This window comes from Balaenoptera ricei, chromosome 13 (assembly GCF_028023285.1).
Source record: "Balaenoptera ricei isolate mBalRic1 chromosome 13, mBalRic1.hap2, whole genome shotgun sequence".
NCBI classification, from domain to species: domain Eukaryota; kingdom Metazoa; phylum Chordata; class Mammalia; order Artiodactyla; family Balaenopteridae; genus Balaenoptera; species Balaenoptera ricei.
In genome coordinates this window covers 12,626,589-12,649,983 of record NC_082651.1, presented here as the reverse complement: position 1 = coordinate 12,649,983, position 23,395 = coordinate 12,626,589, and the positions used below count along the sequence as shown (strand labels likewise).

General features: G+C 46.4%; 1 protein-coding gene across 2 annotated transcripts in view; it reads right to left on the bottom strand.

Moving 5' to 3' along the window:
• The window catches only part of MERTK (MER proto-oncogene, tyrosine kinase), a 114,933-nt gene that overhangs the window by 80,784 nt on the left and 10,754 nt on the right, over positions 1–23,395 (bottom strand). For both annotated transcript variants that reach the window (XM_059942216.1, XM_059942217.1), the window contains exons 2-3: positions 10,027–10,447; positions 274–374 (exon numbers count right to left, since the gene is read on the bottom strand). In XM_059942216.1, coding sequence (XP_059798199.1) covers positions 274–374; positions 10,027–10,447 — 522 coding nt within the window. The remainder of the gene's footprint in view (positions 1–273; positions 375–10,026; positions 10,448–23,395) is intronic.

Here is a 23,395-nt window from a genome sequence, read left to right as displayed (position 1 = left end):
ATATTTTGTAATAGCCTATATGGGAAAAGAATCTGAAAAAGAAAAAAAATATATATATATATATACACATACATATAATAAACTGAATCACTTTGCCATACACCTGAAACTAACACAACATTGTAAATCAACTATACTTCAATAAAAACAATTAAAAAACAAACAAACAAATGGGCATGCCAAACTCTGGAGCATTATACACAAAGCAATTAGTGCAGGCTCTACAACAAACCGCCCTGTGGCAACTGGACACCCTGTGGCCCCTGGACTCACCTTGCACCTCGACGTAGATGGGGTCAGACACGATCTCGTCGTTGTTTATTTTCATCTTACAGATATACGACCCATTGTCTGAACGCTGCACACTGGTTATGCTTCCGGGAGAAACACAAAGATATTTATCGTGACGACCTTTAGAGTTCCTACTATAGGAATGGAATATTCTTCAACTTCTTTGTTCTTCGCGGTGATGATTAACATGGCTAACGTGTGTCACGTGTGTGTCAACACGGCTAGGTCACGGTACCCAGATATTTGGTCAAACGTTACTCTAGATGTAAAGATATTTTTCTGTGAAGGTGTTTTTCAGGTGTGATGAACATTCAGACCAGTCGACTCAAAGTAAAGCAGATGACCCTCCATGGCTTGGGTGGGCCTCATGTAGTCAGTTAAATGCCTTAGAGCATAGACTGAGGTCTTCCGAGGACCAGGAAATTCTGCCTCCAAACTGCCTTTGGGCCTCAAGGCTGCAACATCAACTCTTCCCTGGGCCTCCCGCTGACACCCCACAGATTTCAGAGTTGACAGCACCCACAATTACATTAGCCAATCCTTAAAATAAATCTCTCTCGCTCTCTCCTTGTATGTATGTATGTGTGTGTGTGTGTGTGTGTGTGTGTGTGTGTGTGTCCTCTACCGGTTCTGTTTCTCTGAAGAACCCGGCCTAACACATATATTGTCACTTGTCTGGATTTCCATGGTAGGCTCTGTACCAGGGTTCTCTATATCAGAGTACCACCCCTCAAGGCATTTTGCAAATCTGTGGGGTTGTTTTGGATAGTGACAATAACTAGGGGGCGACATGGTTTTCAGGGGCCAGGGGCGACTTTCCCGCATCCCGAATGACCTTCTGAGACTAGAACCTAATCCCATTGTACACACACACAAAGTATTTTGCCCGGTGTTAATATCCATCTCGTTTCCCAGGACTGTGAAAATGGAGGGCCAGTATCCCTTTGTCCTGTTTGGAACTTGGCTGTGACTCGGTCATCGTCTGGAAGACGGATCACTGACAGCACAGCTCTGTCTGCAGCTGCCATGTGCCTGGGTGCACGTCACTGTGGACTTTATTATAATCTCTCCTGGTGTGGTCACACCCGGCATTTACATATTCACATTCATATTATTTAATTATCAGTTGCATTCCTTTCGTTTCCCTCGTATTACAGGATGAACATAAGATATCTTCTATAAACAGGCAGTCTTGGCTCTAAGAGGTTCAGAGTCCTGCTTGCCAATTTCCCAATGTGTTTACAAACAGGGAGTTACACCACAGACGTGAAACCCGCTCTTAGCCGGGGTGGGAAGGGGTGAGACAGTGAGGAACACTTTGAAATGCTCTCAGATGCTCTCCTAGAGAGGATGCCTTTATTAGCCCCAAAGCACTGATTTCTTCTCTGCACATCAGACACAACCAAGAAGACTGTGAATGAAGGAAAAAGAAAAAAGAAGAAACACGTGGAGGGGTCCACCTGCCTTCCTAGCAGCTTGTTCCCCGATATAACTAGTTTATCCCAAAGCAAAATAAAATCTGTCCTCAACCTGTCAAGGGCTAAGGCTTAAGGCTTAAAAGAGACCAGGAAGCTGGCAAGGTCACAAGGGGCCCCATCCCGGTCCAGGGGCAGCTGCCAGGGTTATTAACACAGTACAGTCACCATCAGGAGCTGACAGGCGGCAGTGAAGGGTCCCTGGCCTCTAGAAGCCACAGTTTTCAAAACAAGCACTGGACGCTGTAAATACTGCTTCTCCCAACAACACCATTCTGCAGACCCCCATTAGCCTATGATAAACAGAGTAATGAAAGTACACACCAAGAACGGCATCAGTCACAACTAGGAGGACCAGAGCTGCTCGGGTTAACATCACCTCCTTAATGGTCTCAGGATCCAGCAGTGTGACTGTCCCCTGTCCCCTGCATTTCCTGATGTGCCAATCTAAGCAGTGCCCCATTGACTGGGAATACTCTGTCTTCCCCTCTCCCCTCGTGCCTACGTAGGAGCGATATAATTCTGGAATGCACCTGATGAATGACTGTTGGACTTGGGGAGGATGCAGGGGTCAAGGAAAGGCCGGTCTCTCCATGCTTTAGGGCAGGAGCTGAATGTCACAATGCCTAGAGGTCACCAGGAGAAGACGGAAAGAGACCTCACAGGACAAATATCTCCAAATAACGGGCTAGCTGACGCTTCCCCTAGAATCTGCCAGGATATCAAGGTGACAGGAAGGGGCTGAAGAAAGAGGGAGGGGAGCAGGCGTCTAGGATGATGCGCTGCCCATCGTGGGTAACACCTAGAGGCTGGACGGTACAACGTGGCTTTCAGCAGCTCCTGCAGATTCTGCACGGCTGACCGGTCTAGTCTTAACAGTTCCAAGGGAAACCAAGGTTACGGCTACTGAAGAGAGGATCCTTTCTACTCGTTTCACAAGTTCACTTTACAAGAAGCAACATTTTCTTGAGGCAAGACTCGGGGAGGGGCTGGATGCAGCAGACGATAAGATCTGACAGGCTGAGGACACCTACGCCCTCGGAAGACTGGGCTCTGGCTCACGGCCTGGGACCCCGGTGCTGTAGCAGGCTTGCTGCATGACTCAGTGAGCCAGGGACCAGAAAGGAAGTGAAGGCCAGAGAGGGAGGCAGGGTACATCCCCAGGGGGACCGCACCCAGCCCAGGGATGCACAGCACGCCGGAAACCCAAGAAACCAGCAGGCACAAATAACCATGGGGCAGTATACCTTTGGCAGCAGAAATCAGACCACACAAAAAAGTCCAGGAGTGCCTTCCACTAACCAGCAAGGAAAATTCAGACTAGGAGTAAAGCAGCAGAATGCAAAGGGAACGTGATCAAAGCTTGGTCTTTTCTCATTCGCGTCAGGCAGGGTTTAGCATCACTGGGTGAAAAGGACAACGTGTCTGCGTTAATTAGCAAGTCCAGCTCCATCTTCCCTATAGCACAGGAAATGTTTTTCACAAATAATTCTCTTGTTGCTTTCTAGACATCACGTAAAGGCTCCCAGGGTGAAGGCAGTGTGGGGGGTGGGACTGGAGATGGGCGACTGGTCCCCAATCTCCTCCCTCTCCCCAGCAGAAACAGCAGGAAAGGCTCTGAGCTCAGAATAGCAACCTAGGCATTCGGACGATGACTGAGTAAGGAGTTCCAGAAAGAACACAGAAAGGGGAGGAGGGAGGCATAATTCAAGAAAATGTCCGGAACTGGAGATACGGGTCTTTCCTAACCTGACACCTAGGTGGGCAGCACAGCAAGAGAGAAAAGACCCACCAAGGGGCTTCACCAGGCAATGTCACACCTCTAAGATAAAGTGGAGACCCCCCAAAAGCTTCCAGAGAAAAGAAAAGCAGGTAATTTACGACTGACTCAGAAAAGTATCATGCTTCTCAAGAACAACTCTGAGAGCGAAAAGGAAACAGAGCAATGATTTCAAGATGACAGCAGGAAATTATTTTCCTTTTGAATTCTGTATCTGGCCAAACTACCTCAAGGTGGTGGTAGGAAAAACATGGCATTTTCAGACACGTGAGCGGCCAGCAAGTGAGTAGAGGCTGGGCCCCATGCCAAGGTGACAGAGTAAAGCCAGGAAGAGGGGGAGCTGAGCTCCAGGGAACAGAAGCTGGAAATCAGCAGGAACGAGGCTCCCCAAAATGACAGCAAAGTTGACTCAGCCAGACCCCAGACCTGGAGGGCAACGTGTCTGGGCGGGAGGGAAAGGGACAGCTCCAGGACTGGCACCTCCAAGGAAAAACACCAGTCCTGAGAATTTGGTCATTTTGAGAGGAGATGCATATTTTCCTTTAAAACGTGGGGGGAGAATGAGCGATTGAAACTTAGACAATTCAGCGAACCAACAGGCAAGGAAACTATTAAATTCAGGAAAATCAAAAAGCTCTACAAGAAGTACGATGTCATTACAGCTGACCACATGATTCGCCTGAAAATAGCATTTCCATAGCCACAAAAATTGTGAACTCTGGGCACTGATTTAACCACAGCTGTGAGTAGTACCCTATTAGATTAACATACCATGCTGGGGCCTGGCACGGGCATGCACACACACACCACACACACACACACACACACACACACACGACTCACGGACTGAATATCTCTGGAAAGTTACCCAATAAATGGGTCACCTCAGCTCCCGACTGGGAAAGAGCAAGGGGGCTGGAATGCAAGAGCTAACCTTCGGACAGTTAGACTACTTTACCATGTGTAGGCACTTTAAAAAAAAGTATAAGAATTCCATCAGCTTCTGGTCAAACATCTGAACAGGGGAAGACCAAAGAAACCACAGATTCTGCCACAGCGTCTAGACAGGAACCACCTGGAGAGAGCCATGGCGGTGGGACAACAGCTGCAAAAGCCCATCACACCAGCATCCCCTCAGCTGACGTAGCCCCAGGGCATCCTACAAGGACACACAGCATCTCTCTGGCCCTCAGACCTATTACAACTAGGCTGGTCTGCTCAGAAATGGCTCGCAAGGAGTACCTAAGCTCTCAAGCCTTCTTAAAAGACGTATAAAAAAGGACCAATATTGGATGAATGCCTAGAGTAGTCAAATTCACAGAGAAAGAATGTGGAATAGAGGTTACCGAGGGCTGGAGGGGAAGGGGAGCGGGGAGTTAGTGTTTCATGGTTATGGGGTTTCAGTTTGAGATGATGAAAGAGCTCTGGAGATGTATGGTGGTGACAGTGGCATAACGACGTGAATGTACTCAAGGCCACTGACTTGGATATTCAAAAAGGGTTAAAATGGTAAGTTTTATGTTATGTGTATGTTACCACAATAAAAAAAAACCCATGAAAAATGGAAAAAAAACTTTTAAAAGAAATACAAAGACGACCCACTGATAAGCATCCTGTTTTATCCTGCCATCGTTCAGATGGCGCTGACAGGATTCCATGGATCACCTGAGCTCAGGGATCTTGGACAAAACCTGAGCTGAAAGGAAGTCTGAATATAAAGCAAGTCCAAAAGTCTCAGGGATCAATGGCTAAAAATAACTTTTCCAGCTGATGGTTTGGCTAAACAAATTAGGTTCTTACTTTCTAGATGTTTGGCTGATTTCTCATGCACGACTCCATTTTGGGGTCACAGTATAAAGAACAGCCAGCAATGGCATCAGGCAGATGCACACCCGCACCCCGCCCCGCCTGTGGCAAGGGTCTCGGCACGCAGCGCCTGCGGGGGCCCCGCCAACACAAGCGTCTCAGGCGCCAGGAGCCCGCAGGGACCCAAACTACCTACTTAACATGTTTACCAAGAAAATGTAGGAAGAAAGTAAAATCCTTCTAGCTTTAGCTACTGGGAAGGACGCCAGAATTTAAAGAGTACTGGGAATACCTAGACTACAAAGAAAACAAACATCAAATACTTTCCCTTCTCCATAAATCACCCAATAACTAAATCTGCAGGGCCTGTCAGTTTACAGGAACATCAGCTTTTGTTTTTGCTTGCGGGTGAGTCTCCCCAAGTCTTCTGATCTCAAGGCTGGTGCCTTCCTGATGAGGGAGTGTTTTACCTGATGAGGGAGTGTTTCCACCTAAGCAAGAGAGCTTTTTACACCCCATACCAGATTTTAGATCTATGTCCCACAAATTACACCCTCCTTTAGAGACTTCAGGGGAAGCTCTTGGCTAAGCAGGGTCCCGGGGCTGGACGAGCTGATAACAGGTGTAGATGGGGCGGGATACTGGTTGGAGTGTCAAGGGGGATGCTCAGCCTGGTGACCTAAGTCCCACAGTCTAGCAACTGCTTTCAAGTGATGTACCATCCAGGACTATGCAAGGGGTGGGGGGGTAAGTAGGGATGGTGGTGTGGATTTTCAGTATTCATCACCAGGCTATCAGTTAAGAATACTCCAACCTACTAGCAGACACTGAATGCTTCCTACACCCATTAATGAAAGATGACTCGACTCTATCAATAATAATAGACATCTAAGTGAAACGTGAACTATTAGCATAGGATAGACCCAGCTCAAGAGGGCATCTGGATTTGAAGTCCCACATCAGTTACTTCTTCCCTTGTGTATGCCACCAACCTTGGCATTTTGAAAATAATTTTTAACGTTTTCCCTTTATAATTCCATTTGCACTCTCTATAAATGAATCTGTTTTACAATAGCAAGTTACAGTGGCATACCACAGCCATTAAAATATTTTGAAGACTTCTAGTAATATAGGTAAATGTTCATCATACAATGATAAGTGCATGAAATAAGACATACATCTATGTAATAAAATACTAATTTGATTTCAAGCATCTTAGAGTTCCATATGCTTGGAAAAGTTTTCTCGGGGTTGTGGGCCATAGTTTCCTTCTCTGTACTTGTTTGATATCTTCCAAGTATTTAACAAAATACATATATAACTATGAAAACAAAATACATACATAACTATTAAAATAACTTAAAAATGCACATATATAGGAGCTAAGACCAAGTAGTTTCAGAAATCTGCTGGGCTGGGGATACTCTCACGCATGATGCCAAAACAAATCTCCTTTAACCTTTCCAGGGTACATGGGATTCATACTGAAATGCCTGTGAGTTCCTCCTATCATTCCTACCCTCCCACACCTAGTTTCAGTAAACTGAGGGTTGACTACAAGATGTGGTCACCCCTGAGCAGCAGAAGTGTCCTTCCCTTGGTCCTGACGCAGGGCCCTCCTCCCCTAAAGGCCAAATCTAAAATCTGATGGCAACACTACCTTAAACACATCAACGCCACCTTAGCGCTTCTGCACTTGACATTTGAGCCTCCCTTCCCCTCCATTCTGTTCACAGCACAAGCAGGACAGGACCAGGTCTGTCCTTCGTGTCTCAATGCCCAGACGTTCAGGGCAAGGCTGGCTGTTTTTATAACTAGTGGGCAGTTGCCTGTGTTGTGATTTGAAAAAAAAATCTCTATTCCTTGTGCCTAAAATGATGTCACCAGTGAATGTTAAAGCTTTCCTTAGTGTAAATTACTTATCACATTCTCTTCTTCCTTTGGAAAGGAGAGCGCTATGATGGCCACTGTGAGAAAGAGTGGAAGGTATAAGAGAGATGAAAGTTCCAGTGCTTTAAATCTGCACGCCTCTTAAACTACACCTTCAACCAGGACAGGTTTTGTTTTAGGATCAAAGACCAGAAGCTTGACTAACCCTAATTTTTAGAATGAGGAGTTTGGGAGTTTAAGTGTGGGGTGGGCAGGAGCCAAGGGTCTGCATGATATGAAAGAGAAAACATGAACCAATATCAGGCTAAGAGAGTTAAATGCAGCATCCACAATCCTGCCAGGCTTCAGCAACTCCCAGCTGCTTCGTATTTAAAGCACAAGTGCAGGTGCAAACTGTGGACTCCCCAATCCGGAGACCTAATCATCTCAAAATTCATGTCCATTCTGTCCTTTTTTTATTATAATAACACCTTATAGAAAAATGGTTCCGTGATCTAACTGAAAATACTTTGTGTTTTTCTTTATAGTTCCTCTGACCCCTGCCTATATACAGACATCTATCTTTTGCACATTCCCTTAAATAAACGTGGTCCATGCAGGTCCTGTTAGTGGCAACTCCAGCAAAATTGTAGGCTAACGAATTCCTGATAAAATGGCATCCACTGAAAACCTAGAACTAGTGTTTAACTCTTCACTGTTTCTGGGAACCAGAGTGGATTTCCTTAGGGCCCGTGAAGATTTGAGAAGAGAGGATACTGCAGGTGTGCATATCAGGTTCCCTGGTTAAGGATGACCAGCTTACTATCTAGTGATCCTGGGCAAGACACCCTACTCTTAAGGACCTCAGGGTCCTCATATAAAAGACATCAAATTAGGGTCTCCAACATCCTTTTCTCTTGGGAAGAAATTACACAAATATTGATAATCTTGATCAAGTCACTATAATTTACTTCACTGAATCACCCACAGCTACAGTGCTGCTTAATAAAGTTGAAGAATATTCTAACGGTGGACTTAGTGCTGTTCCAGATATTACTCAGTTCAGCTGAGTGTCCATCCTTTGCAAGAATTCTGATCACTAAATTTGCTTAGTTGGGAGGTCACATAAGATTTTTTTCTCTTCCAAATGAGTTTATGAGAGTTCAGCCGAATACATGCAAAAGTATACATTTTTCTCTAAAGTTCTCAAAATATCACCCAGTCACCTTCTGAACTCTAAAAACATCAGTTCAGAATAAGACACTGTCTAAGTTTAAAAACTCTCCAAATCTTTTGAATATCTAATGGCCCCTTAGAGCACACCTAGAGCTGCCAGTCAGGCGGTCCAAACCCATCTCCTTGGCAAGAAGACCAGGGAAGATGCAGCGGCTCACCCATGGTCTCATGGGGGCCGGTGGCAGGACCTCCACCTGGGACTTGCAGCTCAGACAGCAGGGCTGCGCTTTCCTCCTAAATGACCCTGGGTGAGACAAATGTGCCAGCTTTTTGTTTCCATAAGCATTTAAACCTTATTCATTATGAAATGGTGATTTTAGTTCTCCCATCAGAAGCTGTGTCTATATAATGGAAAAACGTCTGTGTTTTGTAGTTGATGGAGAAAAAAATATAGTCCTGAGCAAGACACCCGAGTCTTGACACTGGCGGAGAATGGCAGCCCGAGAGACCCAGCCAGAGTTTAAATCGACCAACGGGAAATGCGGAAATTGTTTTCTTTTCCTTGATGATGACCAAGATAACTGGGAAAATGCTAAAAAGGGGGGTCATCTTATGAATGTGTTGACACACTAAACTCTAACTGGAGTCATCAGGTCTATGGTAACTCCGAGGTGGTTTTCTGAAAAGGAAACACACAATGATTCACCAGAAGACATGACACAGTCTGGAAGAGGCCCAAACATCAGGTTGGAGAAAGTGAAAACACAGCAGATCAAAGAGGGTTCCACTCGGCGTGGAGGAATCCCAGAGAAAAGCCTCTTGAGTCAATGCTGCCGGGCTCCGAATTCATTCTGAACCTTTAGCGGCCACAGTCCACCTAATTCTAAAACTGTACATGCCAGGAAGTCCTGATGTAAACACAAACAAACAAAACCCCTCCTGGCTAAGAGGAAAGAGTAGAGAATGAAAAGGGACGGTGAGAAGAGAAGCAGCTGTCTCGCTGTCTCCAGTATCTGCGGTATGAGGGCTCAACCCTTGGGACGATGGATTATTCCAGATTTATGTCCTGGCCTGGCTTATCCTTGTCACTCCCTGCAACTCATTGGGCCTGCCCCTGCCAACGCAAAGCGGAATGCTGAGATGGTGAGCCACGTGGCCAAAGATCTGTCTCAATTCCCCAGACTTCACACTTTCCGCCTCCTTCCTACCCCAACATGAGGGCAGCATCAGTACCAGCATCTGCAGCCGCAGAGGGTGCTGGGAGAGGAGATAGGGCGAACGAAAGGGGTGGAGGGCCACCTTGTTTCACAAGTTCCACGCCCACCTGGTGAGTTAGATGTCTCCTGTTCTCACTGTTCTCACTCGCTGGGAGAGCTCTTGAGTCCAGCAGGCCTTGACAGGACTTACAGGCCAGCTGGGAGGAGCATCTGATCACCAAGAGTTCCAGTAGGGCCAAAAGCCAGTAGAAAAGAAATCGGCAATACAATCAGCTATTAATCTACACTCTAAATGGACCAGTGGGGTTGCTAACACAGAAATCAGAAGGCTGTTAGTTCTTTACAAGCCTTTTGCTTTTGAATGAGCAAAAGCGTAAAAACATTTTAAAAGAAAGGAAGAAAGAACACTTACCTGAAGGAAGCGATGATTGCTGTAACTTCATCATCTGGATAAAACTGAGTGATTGCATGATGGGCCCCCAGCAATTCCTTCCCATCTTTCCACCAAGAAATAGCTGCACTGTCCTGGTATATATTAGGTATGTTGATCGAGCAATTAAACTTGACATCTTTGTGTTCAGAAAGTATGATGTGGCCAACCGTGTGATTAAATGCAAGAGGCGGTAGGGACGTGGACCTGGCGGACGTCACTCCGGGAAGGGCTGCATTTCCGGTGTGCGGTCTTCCAGGCTGGATGGGTGGAAACACGGAGGTGGGCTGGAACCCACTGGTGTGAGGAAAGGAAAATGGTGTGTGGTCAGTCTGCAGGCTTCCCGGGAAAGAGCCGGGGAACAGCGGGTTGGGCTTGGTTTCTTTGCTCACCTCAGCGACAGCTGCAAAACAGAAGATTGGATTTTTAGCCTTTTAAATAATGGAGTTTTCCAAGTAGGTCCCCAACTTAACAGGCCATGATGAGAGAGTAACAGGCATCCTGAATGTCCTCAGAAAGGATGAGTGGAATTTATTTAATACACACGAACAGTGTGAATATTCTCTTTCACAAGTTCATTCATTTGCTTACTTCCTTCTTTCTAAAGAATACGTAAGAAATATAATGCCCCCATCAAAATTTTTTCTTTTTTTAAATTGAGACATAATTGATATATATATTACATATTTGTTTCAGGTGTACAATGCAGTGATTCCATATTTGTATATTTTGCCAAATGATCGCTGCAATAAGTCTAGTTAATATCCATCACCACACATAGTGAGACACTTTTTCTCTTGTGATGAGAACTTTTAAGATCTACCCTCTTAGCAACTTTCAAATATATGATACAGTACTATTAACTACAGTCAGCATTAACTCCATTACATCCCCAGGACTTACCTATTTTATAACTGGAAGTTTGTATCTTTTGAGCACTTCACCCATATTTTTTTTTTTTTTGGCCACCGCGCCGCATTGCACGTGGGATCTTAGCTCCCCAACCAGGGATCGAACCCGCGTCCCTTGCATTGGAAGCACGGAGTTGTAACCACTGGACCACCAGGGAAGACCCTCACCCATTTTTTGAAATTTGTGACTCATTCCAAATCCCTCATACCCATCTCACCAGCACGGCAGGCAGGTGATGGCGCCTGAGATCACCTTCCTACTCTCTGCTCAGTCAGAAGACTATGCTTGGCCAACAGTCTTGCAAAGGCTGCTACTGGTCACAAAGGGGCGAGTTTACAATTCTTGTGCCTCAGCATGACCTACCCTAGGCATGGGGGGAAAAAAATCAACATGTGCTTATGTCACCAGCTATAGAATGACTTGGAGCTTCCAGCAAAATGCTTGCCTGCAGGAATAGACCTGGAAATACTTTGATTTCATTTGACCCACAAGAATTTCTAAAAATATAGGCTCACAACAGTTGTACTTTTAGTTTTAAAGGCATTTTTGGAACGTACATTCTATACTAGTTGTAATTTATTCAAATGCTTTGACCACGGGTGGTGAGACAGGCAGGGAGGAGAGACACAGGCTGGCATCTTGTGGGTGAGTGACCGGGGGTACACAGAGGCGCCCCATGCCTGCTCAAGGCGCCTCCTGCCTCCTGCCACGCTCAGGATGTCACACCCTCCTGCGCTCCTGAGTGCGTGTGTGCAGGGGGTGCAGACTTAGCAAACAAGAACAGAAGACACCCAGTTAAACTTGAATTTCAGATAAACAACAAGAAATTTTTAGTATAGGGACTTCCCTGGCGGTCCAGTGGTTAAGACTTTGCCTTCCAGTGCAGGGGCTGCAGGTTCGATCCCCGGTCAGGGAGCTAAGATCCCACATGCCTCGCGGCCAAAAAACCAAAACATAAAACAGAAGCAATATTGTAACAAATTCAATAAAGACTTGAAAAATGGTCCACATCAAAAAAAAAAATCTTAAAAAAATTTTTTGAGTATAAGGATTCAGTTAAGTACTTATTGGGTGAATGGAGGTACAAGCAGATTTGGGGGCAAAAGCGGGGATCTGAGAATTTGTACCTCTGGCTTCCTCCCTGTAGGTCACTCTGGACCACACTTATCCCTCAGTGGAGGGCCGGGGCTCCTGCCAGGAACTCCTCTCCATCCGGCTCTCTCCCCCCGACCAGGTCAACTCTCACAGTTGCTGCATTTGGGAACTGCGTCCGGGGTGAATGCCAGGTTGGAGGACAAGAGGTTTCACTATAAGAAACCAGGGAGAGCTCATTGCTTGTCCTTGAGGCTGAGGTTTCGGGGGCTCTGGGAGTGCAGGGGTTCTCTGCAGGCTCTGGGGGAGGGCTTTGTGGGTCGACTGCTGGCTGGCCTTGAGCTCAGTCGTCCAGACAGATTAGTGTGCTGTGATGGGAGTGGTGATTTATTCCAAGGAGTAGAGGTCAGGGTGATTCTGCAGAGAGGGGCCCCTGCCTCTCCTGTCGTCCCCATGCCAGGCAAACTTTATGTACAGGAATGGCAGGAAGAGGTGAAGCCCATCTTCTCTGATTTGGGGGTCTCTTCTGCAATAATGGATGCTCCCCATCTTGTCTGATTTGGGGATCCCTCTGCAGTAATGGCTGCTCTGGCTATTTATCTTATGCCTGCAGACCCTCCTCAGAACACTCTTTTTCTACAGGCTTCAAAGCACTTACAATTCACCTCTGCCTCTTGGAGGCAAACTTACCTGCAGTCTTTCCTATTTCTTCAGGTGGGGAGTCAGGGGTTTTGTCCAAATAACTTTTTTGTCGTTGTGTGTTAAATATAAGGCAAAAAAGTAGAGTGGGAGAAGCAAATGATGCTTCCTTTGGTTTGTTTAATTTCCTTAAAAACACTGAACATTCCTGGGACTTCCCTGGTGGTCCAGTGGTTAAGACTCTGCTTTCCAATGCAGGGGATGCAGGTTCAACCCCCGGTTGGGGAACTAAGATCCCACATGCAGCGGGGCAACTAAGCCTGTGCGCTCTGGAGCCCGTGAGCCACAACTAGAGAGCCCACGTGTTGCAACTACTGAGCCCGCACACTCTGGAGCCCACCTGCCACAACTAGAGAGAAGCCCCGCACACCGCAATGAAAGTTCCTGCACGCCGCAACTAAGACCCAATGCAGCCAAATAAATAAATATTAAAAAAAAAAATTGAGCATTTCTAATTATAAAGGTAACACAAGTCTGTTGTAAAAAATTCAACTATTTATGGGAGCACAGAAAGTATAAAATGGAAACCTGTTTTGTAATCCCAACCGCGCAAGATAACCTCTGGTTATAGTCTGGGGTATAAGCTTTAGTTTACTATGAGCTGAGCTGCTCATTGAACGAACTAATGGCAAAGCCGCCCGGTCAGATGACATCACTGAAACTGGGGAGCAGCCAAAACCCTGTAATCACTATGGACGGTTTAAAAGATAACTGATCTCCACAATTTCATTTGCCAGAAGCTGGTAGTACGATTTAGTTGCCAACAGATATTTACATAATAGCACCTCCAGGTCTAAGATTTGCTGTGACTGCCTAATGGGATATGGAAAGGCACCTGCCCCAGGAGAGGGGCAGCAGAGGGTCCCAGGAGTTAAAGGGGGGAGGGGACACAGCTAACTGTGTGCTGGTGGGAGGCTTTCCCTGATCTCCCCACCGCCACCCTGTCTAGTTAAACCTCCAGGTCAGGTGCTGGGACCCTCCCCTTTTGTAACATCTGTAATTACTCATTCAATTCTTTCTCCCCTGCTGGGCTGACTGACAGCCCCCCACACTGTAGTCAGTTCCTTGGAGGTGCTCAGAATAGGTTTGTTGAATGAATAAGTAAGGGCATGAATTAAAGGAGGGGTAGGGGAGGAGGGACAGGGTTTCAAGGGGCAGAGGTGGTGGAAAACTGGAGCGAAAGAAAGAGGCCCTAATAGTTTGGGAACACCAGTTTAGCTGCAGGGTGGTGCTTCTGTGCTAGGAGAAAAATGAGAGATCCAGTGAAATCAGGCTGAACGTGGAGAGCCCTGAATCCCCGCTGAGGGAATAGGGATTCCTGGAAGGTTTCTGAGCAGGGGAGGGAGAAGATCAGAGCCGTGCTTGACCGGGCCGTGGACATCTGCCTGAGAGGGAGGAAGAGGAGCCGGAAGGAGGAGGCCAGGAAGTGGGAAACACGGCAGGAAGGTATCGGAGCCCTAACTACGGGAGGGGCCAGGAAGTAGCAGGAAGGATGCAGAAAAGAGAAGAGGGGCTGATCCCCACAGCGTCCTCGAGTACCGCCATCATGCCAAAAAGAAAGCTCAGTTTCAGTTGCAAACCACTACATACGGAATGGATAACCAGTAAGGTCCTACTGTGTAGCAAAGGGAACTGTATTCAGTATCTTGTGATGAGCCATAATGGAAAAGAATCTGAAAAGGAATGTATATATAGGTATAACTGAATCACTCTGGTGTACAGCATTAGTTAACACAACATTGTAAATCAGCTATCCTTCAATAATTTTAAAAAATATATATTTAAAAAAAAAGATACGTCAGTTTGACACCAAATGTTTAGGAAGGGCGTAACACAGGGTAGTTCTCAGGAGGGGACACCTGGCAGCTTTATCCTGGCCATTGCTTGGATACTGTGGCCCCCATAGGGAAAATGGGGATGGTAATAATGGTGTCCCACAGCGTTGCAGTTAGGAATAAAGGAGTCATTACTATGTTTGGCTCATAGTAAGCGCTCAGTAAACGTCAGCTATTATTACTTCCATTACTTTCTCTTTGTATCAGTAAAACCTGCCATGGCCCAAGTACTTGAGAACTGCTGATCTACAGGGGTTGACGCTGAGGGCTGAACAACAACGCACACTTGGTGAGGTTCTCACTGCACAGCTTTGGCAAGGAGTGGGGCTGGGATGGGGTGCTGCCATCCGCAGAGTCTTCAGTGTAAACGGTGCTTTACAGTATGTGCTGTGCAGTGCATAACCTCGCCAGCCGTATATGGGGGCGTTGACTGAATACGGATAATGTGGAAAAAGGCAAGATGAAAACCATTCCAAGGTTTTGGACCCCAAAGTCAGGGCAATGATCAGTTAGAAATTACATTTTAAGCTGCTGATTTTTCAACGTTCTGACTACTTCAGTTGTATAATGTCCCTCCCCCCGTTTTTCCTCACAGAAGGGGAAGACTTTAAAATTATTTTGTTGGCGGGGGGAGGTAGTGACGGTAGGAGGATGCAATCAGACCAAAACTTTTTTAAACTTTTACTTTTTATTAACGTGTTCTTGTCAATTCATTTTCAAGATGACAAAAGCAAACGTGGTGGGCCTGTTTGATGATCCCCATTGTGGAGACAATGTTTTTATTTATTTATTTTTTATTTTTTTAATTTACTTGTTTATTTATTTATTTTTGACTGTGTTGGGTCTTCGTTTCTGTGCGAGGGCTTTCTCTAGTTGCGGCAAGCGGGGGCCACTCTTCGTCGCGGTGCGCGGGCCTCTCACCATCGCGGCCTCTCTTGTTGCGGAGCACAGGCTCCAGACGCGCAGGCTCAGTAATTGTGGCTCACGGGCCTAGTTGCTCCGCGGCATGTGGGATCTTCCCAGACCAGGGCTCGAACCCGTGTCCCCTGCATTGGCAGGCAGATTCTCAACCACCGCACCACCAGGGAAGCCCAAGAGACAATGTTTTTAGCCAGAGTCAGAGGTGTATTAAAAGCCCACAGCCAGAGTCTTAATGAGAATTTGGTCCTCTCTCCATGGCACACGTGGAAAAGCAGGCTGCCACTGGAATTCATGAGAAATCTTCCCCTTCCCTTCCCCACTCCCATCTTCTTTCACGGTTATTTTCTCATGCGGACGGGACAGCAGCTAAAGTGGGAAGTTTGGCCTCACAAGCAAATGCAGCTGAACAACTTGGATAAATGGCCTCCCACTCAGGTCCAAGGGTAGCTGTCTACATGTTCCAGCAGTTCATTTGCCCACCCCAGGGGGCCACACCCATCCAGTCCTGGAGGTGGTTGTGGAGCGCCCCTGCTGTGTGCCCCTGTGTTTCCAATGATCCCCCAGGCCTTGACCAGATTCCAAGGCCAGCTTCATAAAGACAAGGACTGTGTTACCATCATCTTCCTCCAGTGCTCAGCACGGGGACAGGCCCATGGGAAACGATTAGCAAATGTTTCTTCAGCCAACGAATAAAGTGATTAGACCTATTGTCCATTGTTTGAGGTTTGCCTTGTTTTTCTGAACAAATTTGCCTACAGCTTCCTTGAGGGCTGGAGGCGGTATCCTCTGAGCCCAGCCTGATGCCCGGCACGGAGCTGATATGCAGCGAACACCTACAGAATAAATGGGTGTGATGCGGGCAGGGAGGATTCTGAAGGGTGAGCAGGGAAGAGAGGTGGTCCAGGCAGGGACAGTGCTGTGGCTGGGAGTGGGACTGCGGTGGGACTGTAGCCAGGCCTCTGCAGCAGCATCTCCTCCCCCGACCACCTGCAGCTGCCGTGGGGCAGATACTGAGGACCACAGCCTCTTAGACTCAAAACTGGTCAGTGAGGGGATGCTAGGGAAGGAGCTATTTTCTAAACTAAAAACAGAGTTCCCATACGATCCCACTCCTGGGCATATATCCGGAGAATACTCTAATTCAAAAAGATACACGCACCCCTATGTTCACAGCAGCACTATTCACGATAGCCAAGACATGGAAGCAACCTTAGTGTCCACTGACTGATCGATGGGTAAAGAAGATGTGGTACATATATACAATGGAATATTACTCAGCCATAAAAAAGAATGAAATAATGCTATTTGCAGCAACATGGATGGACCTGGAGATGATCATACTAAGCGAAGTAGGTCAGAGAAAGACAAATATATGATATCACTTATATGTGGAATCTAAAATATGACACAAATGAACATATCTATAAAACAGAAACAGACTCAAGGACATAGAGAACAGACTTGTGGTTGCCACGGGGCGGGGGGTGGGGGGAGGAAGGATTGGGAGGGAGTTTGGGATTAGCAGATGCAAACTATTATATATAGAATGGATAAGCAACAAGGTCCTACTGTATAGCCCAGGGAACTATATTCAATATCCTGTGATAAACCATAATGGAAAAGAATATGAACAATGTATATATATATGTATAACTGAGTCACTTTGCTGTACAGCAGAAATTAATACAACATTGTAAATCAACGATACTTCAATAAAATAAATTTTTAAAAGTAAGCTATTTTCTGTGTGATCAAGTAGCGCATCCCACCCTTAAATCCATGAATATTTGCTGAGCGCTTGCTGAGCGTGCATGATGGCAGGCGGGTTGGTGGGCAGTGATGCTTGGGGGTTGGCCAGCAACTCTGTGGTTAGAGAGCCAAGGCCCACCCAGTCCCTGGATGCCTGACCCATGACCTCAGGAAAGCTCCGTCACGCTCTGACCCCCTGCAAGGATAGGAGTACCCGGCGGGGTGGGAGAAGACGAGATCAGATGATCAGCGCCTCCACAGACACCAGCTGCTGCTGTGACTTGCCTGCATCTGAACCCGGCCTGTTGACCACACGAAGGAGGAATTGCTGGGCCCTGTGGGAATGGGTGCTGGGACTAATGGGTAAGGTCTGCCTTAGACAATGCATAGAGAATGGCAACGCTGGAGCAACGTAATTGCCACCCATGAATGAGAGCAAAAAGCATACTTCAGGTCTGTGAAGTAACCCCCTTCAGCCTGCACCCCACTTTTTGACCTGAGCATTTGAGTTTTTCTTGGTAGAAGTGCTTTGCAAAAGAAGCTTCACCAGCAGACTGCGACCCCCCAGTCCTTTCTGTTAAGTGGGCATTGATGCAATCAGAAAAGAGAGCTCTAAGGAATCTCTCCAGGGCTGGTCTTCACCACTCTTTCCCAGCGTGAGCTCCTTTAGATTTTTATTGAAGCTTCAGGATCACAGCCCAAGGTGGATAAAGGAGGCAGCGGCTGCTGAAATCGCAGGTCCCGGGGTAGTAGGTGGAGTGGCAACCTTACGCCGCCTCCCTGACCCTGGAGTCCCTCCAAGCTGCAAGAGGAGGGTTGGGCAGGGCGGCAGCTGCGCGGGAGGGAGCGCAGGCTGGTGTTATGTGCCGTCAGCCTGCTTTACTACCCCGAAGACCTGGGAAGGGACCGGAAGCACCTTGGCCGGATGGGTCAAATAACGGCAGGGCTGAAGTGCCAGCCAGTGGGACCCACACCCGGGCTCTTCCTACTCCTTCTCAGACAACAGAACAGGTGGGGACATGAGCCGAGCTCTCTGAAGTTCAGCCTCAAAATCCGGAGACCCAGAGGAGGCTGCAAGAGAAAGGACTTATCCTTGAACTCCTAGGGGTTCTTTGCTCCCCACCGCGGGGCAGGAGGATGCACTTTTGCCCAGGCGCTAAGGGTTCCTCAGCCGCGCTGCCCACAGTGGGATCTGCTATCGAGCAGGCCCTAGCAGTTGGGAGGAGAAAGGCCCCATTCTGGGGTGGGTTTGCAGTTTACAGAAAAGGCTTTTTGGCATCTGGAATCCTGTTTGTGCCCACTCCCCGTCCCTCCCCCTTGTCACACCCTGTGTCGGCCCCCCCAGGAGAAAGGGCTGTTATGTGGACCAGAGCCCCCCTCCCAATTCCATGTGTGCCCCCCAGGCCGATGTTTGAATCGTGTCCGTGGGCGCTTCGCTGTCACTTGGTTAAACACTCCTCCTCTCACCCCCGAAGATGGCTGAGGCCAAACCCAGAACAAGCAGAAACTGTCTACTTAGAATCATTTCACTTTATGCAAATGCAAAGGATTCTCAGTTGATAAAGCGTAGCAACACTGAATGAGAGGACATTTAAAAAAAAACCTTCCACCTGAAATCACCTGACCTGATTGTCCCCAAATTGTAAATGGTAAAAATTAACTTGAGTGCACAGCACTCCGCCACTTGGAGAGAATTAAAAAGAAGAAGGGCCATTCATGGGGTAAATGCACCTAGTGCAGGAAAAGTGCAGGCAGAAACTGAGAGCTGACCTGAGGGAAGGGGCCCCAGCAGGGGCTTTACCGGAAAGAAGGGGGAGTAATTGGTGGGTTGCTTGTGCCTGGAGGGGTCACAACCTCAGCAGAAAAAAGCAGAGGTGACAGTGAACCACTGAGATGCCTGCACAGGGTAAAAAGTGGGGTTGGTATAAAACATGGTGTTGGTGAGTCAGATTTTCTACACAGGTTCCGGGGGGCAGGCACGGGGTTGCCAGATAAAAAATGGGATGCCCCAGTTACACTTGGATTTCAGATAAACAATGCCTACATGGGTTATACTTAGTTAAGTAAATGCAACTTAGTATCCTTTAGCACAAACCAGCTGGAGCCAGAGCCCAGGGAGTTCATTGCCGCCCTCCCCCTAGGCTGGCCTCCTGGGGCGTAGAGCAGGATGAGGGAGGGGTGTAGAGGGGCAAACAGGGACCCCAACACACCAAGCAAGCTGCCCAACCTCTCTGTGCCCTCACCTGGAGGATGTGTGGGGGTTCGGGGCTCTAAGCCAAACCCATGATTATCAGGGTGACTCCTCACTTCCCCTGGCCCCCTAATGCATTGGCTCCCAAAAAAAACACTGGAGCCCCACAGGTGCCTCTCCCCCTTGCTTGGCCTTGTGCACACACTTTAGCAGTAGAAGCTCCAAGGAACTCCAAGGGCTTTAGGCAGCTCCCCATAACCCCCTTCAGCCTGCACCCCCCTTTCTGACTTGAGCATTTGACTGTTTCTTGATAGAAGTGCTTTGCAAAAGAAGCTTCCCCAGCAGACTGCGACTGACTGACTCTTCCCCATCATTTTCTAACTCTCCACCGTGCTTTCAAAACCAGCAGAACAACAGGATCTCTAGGGGAGCTTTTAAAGTTCTGATGCCTAGGTTTCACCCAGAGCTTGAATTAACTGGCCAGCACTGCAGCTTAGGCATTGGGATTTTAAAAAATCTCCTCTAGTGATTCTAGAGGAATTAGGGTCAGACCTAATTCCTAGAGAATTAGGGAATGGATCCATCCGGTGGCTCAAATCATCTTGGGGGTGGGGGGGCCCCTGAAGGTTTAGCCCTGATGCTTAGAATCCATGTGGCTTGGGAGCGTGGGAAGAACAAGAACTCTGGTGCCTGAGTTCAGTCCCAGCTCTGCCACTCAGAGGCCAGATGCCAGTCCCTTGTCCTTCTGAGACTCAGTCTCCTCATCTGTGAAGGAAGACAGGTAACACCTCCTTCTCTCAGAGATCAGAGCAGAACACTGCGCACGGAACACTGCGCAGGCACACAATCTATGCCAGTTATGGCTTTCATAACATGAAACATCTGATCTGCCTTGTTTCAAAGGTGCAACTAGTCACGTCTGGACTATCAAAGGCCAACACATGGAACCGATTATGCTGACTTAGATCATTCAGCCTCTTGCAGTGAAACAGGAATATATGTTTACCCAACCAAGGGTGGCTTTCCTTCTCTTTCCCCTTTGGCAGCATGCCAAGTGTCACAGAAAGGCTGAGGGGACACTTTCCGGCCAGGGTTGTGAAGCAGCTGCCCCCCTGGTCCCCGTGTCGTCTGGGGCTGCTTCTCCACAAGAAACAGCTATGGTTTTCACGAGACCCAGGAGAGATACTCTGTCCCCAAGTTTAACTCCTCTGTCCTGCCACCCCTGACACACATCCTCCAGCCCACCACTACCTGAAATCCTATTAATTTTAGCCTTTCTTTTCAGGAAAAAATATTTCCTTTTAAAACGTGACCATCGCTAAAGACCAAACACCTTAGCAAGCACAGTTTGTCCAAGTCTTTCCTAAGTGACAGAGGGCACAGAATTCCCTCCAAAAACAGAGTAGATGGACTTTCCCCTATTTCTTCCACTAAGTACACCTAAAAACACTGGGCATTATATTGATAAATAAAACGAACATTTTTTAAAACCCTGAAGAGTGGACAGATGGTAAACCGACTAGGGACCTCAGGACCCAGGAACAACATGGTGATGAATTCCCTGGGTCTCCTTTTGTCCTGTGTGTCCCAGATTTGGAAATGCTAACAGGCAAAGACAAAAAACAACAACAAAAGCCTGCTATCTCTAGTCAAAGGACTAGGAAAGGGCACCTCAGCAAGACAGAAGGCTTTTAAACAGTAAACTGCTCTCCTCCAGGCGAACAGCCCAGGAAAAACCATGGCCCCATCCTCACCCATGCCAGCAAAGGTCAAGTGGGGAGCCTAGACTTGGACCCTTACCAGGCTGTAAAGAGGTGCCACAAATGTTCCACTGGGTGGTATCAGAGAGGGCCAAGGAGGGAACTGGCACTTTCATCCCTACTGGCTGGTGTTAGTAAAGCCCACGTGGGGAGCCTCGACTTTTATTCCCACATGGCATTAACAAGGCATCCCTCCTCATCCCCAGCAGGGTGGTATCAGAGGAAGCCTAGTAGAGATTCAGGGCTTTCACTACTCCCTAGCGTCAGTGGAGGTCAGGTGGGGAACAGCTGCAAGGTAATCAGGCACTCCTACCCCTCCCTCAGCCAGAACTCTCACCCCACCCCTGACCAGCAGTAATGAGGACGAGGACCATCCCACACTTCGATGTCAATGGAGGCTGAGTGGGGAACCTAGGATTCTACCCCCACCAGGCAGTGAGGCCCCCTACCACAGCGTTTCAGAGAAAACCAAGTAAAACAAAAGACAAATAAGTCAGTCTCATAGTACCCCAAATGTCTAGGTTTCAATTAAAAAATTCTGTCTGAAACTGAACGAAATACAAACACCAAGATGACAGAGAATTATCTGAAAAAGCTTTTAAAGAAGGAATCATAAAAATACTTCAATGAGCAATTACGAATATTAAACACATGAATAAAATAGGAAGCCTTAGCAAATAAATACAAAGTCTCAGTAAAGAAAGAGAAGATTGAGAAGAGAAACAAATGGGAATTTCTGAACTAAAAAATACAATAACCAAAATAAAAAACTCAGTGGATGTGCTCAACAGCAGAATGAAGGGGCAGAGGAAAGAATCAGTGAACCAGAAGATAGAACAATAGAAAATTATCCAATCTGAACAACAGAAAAAACTGAACAGAGCCTCTGCAACCTGTAGGACTATATTACTAAAGAGCTAACATTTGTGTCATCAGAGTCCTGGAAGGAGCAGACAAAGATGGCAAGGCTGAAAAAGCACTTGAAGAAATAATGGCTGAAAACTCCCCAAATATGACAAAAGATATAAATCTACAAAATTAAACATCTGAATGAACCCAAAATAAGATAAACCCAAAAAATATCCACAGCAAGGTACATTATAATCAAACTTCTGAATACTAAAGACAAAGAAAACATTTTGAAAGCACTGAGAGAGAGAGATGACACCTTACCTATAGGGAGAAACCAATTCATATGACAGTGAATTTCTCATTAAAAACCATGGAGGATAGAAGGAAGTGGCCATTTTCCTAGGTGATGAGAGAAAAGGAATGTGAACTCAGAATTCTTCTGAAATGAAGGGGAAATCAAAATATTCTCATATTAAGGAAAACTAAGAGACTTTGTCATCAGCAGACCTACTCTAAAAGAATAGCTAAAGGAAATTCTCTAAACAGAAAGGAAACAATAAAAAAAGAAAACCTAAATCATCAGGAGGGAGGAAAAAACACAGAAAGCAAAAATACTGGCCAATACAATAGAATTTCTTTCTCCTCTTGATTTTTCTAAACTATGTCTGATGGTTGAAGAAAAACTGTAACATGGTCTGATGTGACTTTATATATAAAGAGGAAATATTTAAGATAATTATGCTTTAAATGGGGGAGGTAAAGGGACTTAGAAGAAGGTAGAGATTCTATAATTCACTTGAACTGGTAAAACATCAACACCTAATAGACCACAAATTACATTAAATGTAAATGACATAAATATTTCCATTAAAAGACAGATAATGGCAGAGTAGATTAGAAAACATGACCCAACTATCTGCCATTTATAAAAAATTCACTCCAAATATAATGATATAGGCAAGTTGAACAAAAAGAAAAAAGACATCATGCAACCATTAACCAAAAGAAAACCAGGATGCCTACATTAACATCAGATAAAGTAGATTTCGAAACAAAGAAAATTATCAGAGACAGTAAGACACATTATGTAATGATAAGAGTCAATCTATCAAGAAGACATAGCAGTCTTAAATGAGTATGCACTAAAGCAAAGAGCTTCAAAATATGTGAAGCAAAAACCGACAGAACTGAAAGGAGACATAAACAAATCAACAGTTATAATTGGAGACTTCCAACAACTCTCTTTCAACAATCAATCAAAGGACTAGGCACAAAATAAGCAAGGATAAAGAAGAACTTGATGAGATTGCCAATGAAAAGAATCTAGACTACATTTATAG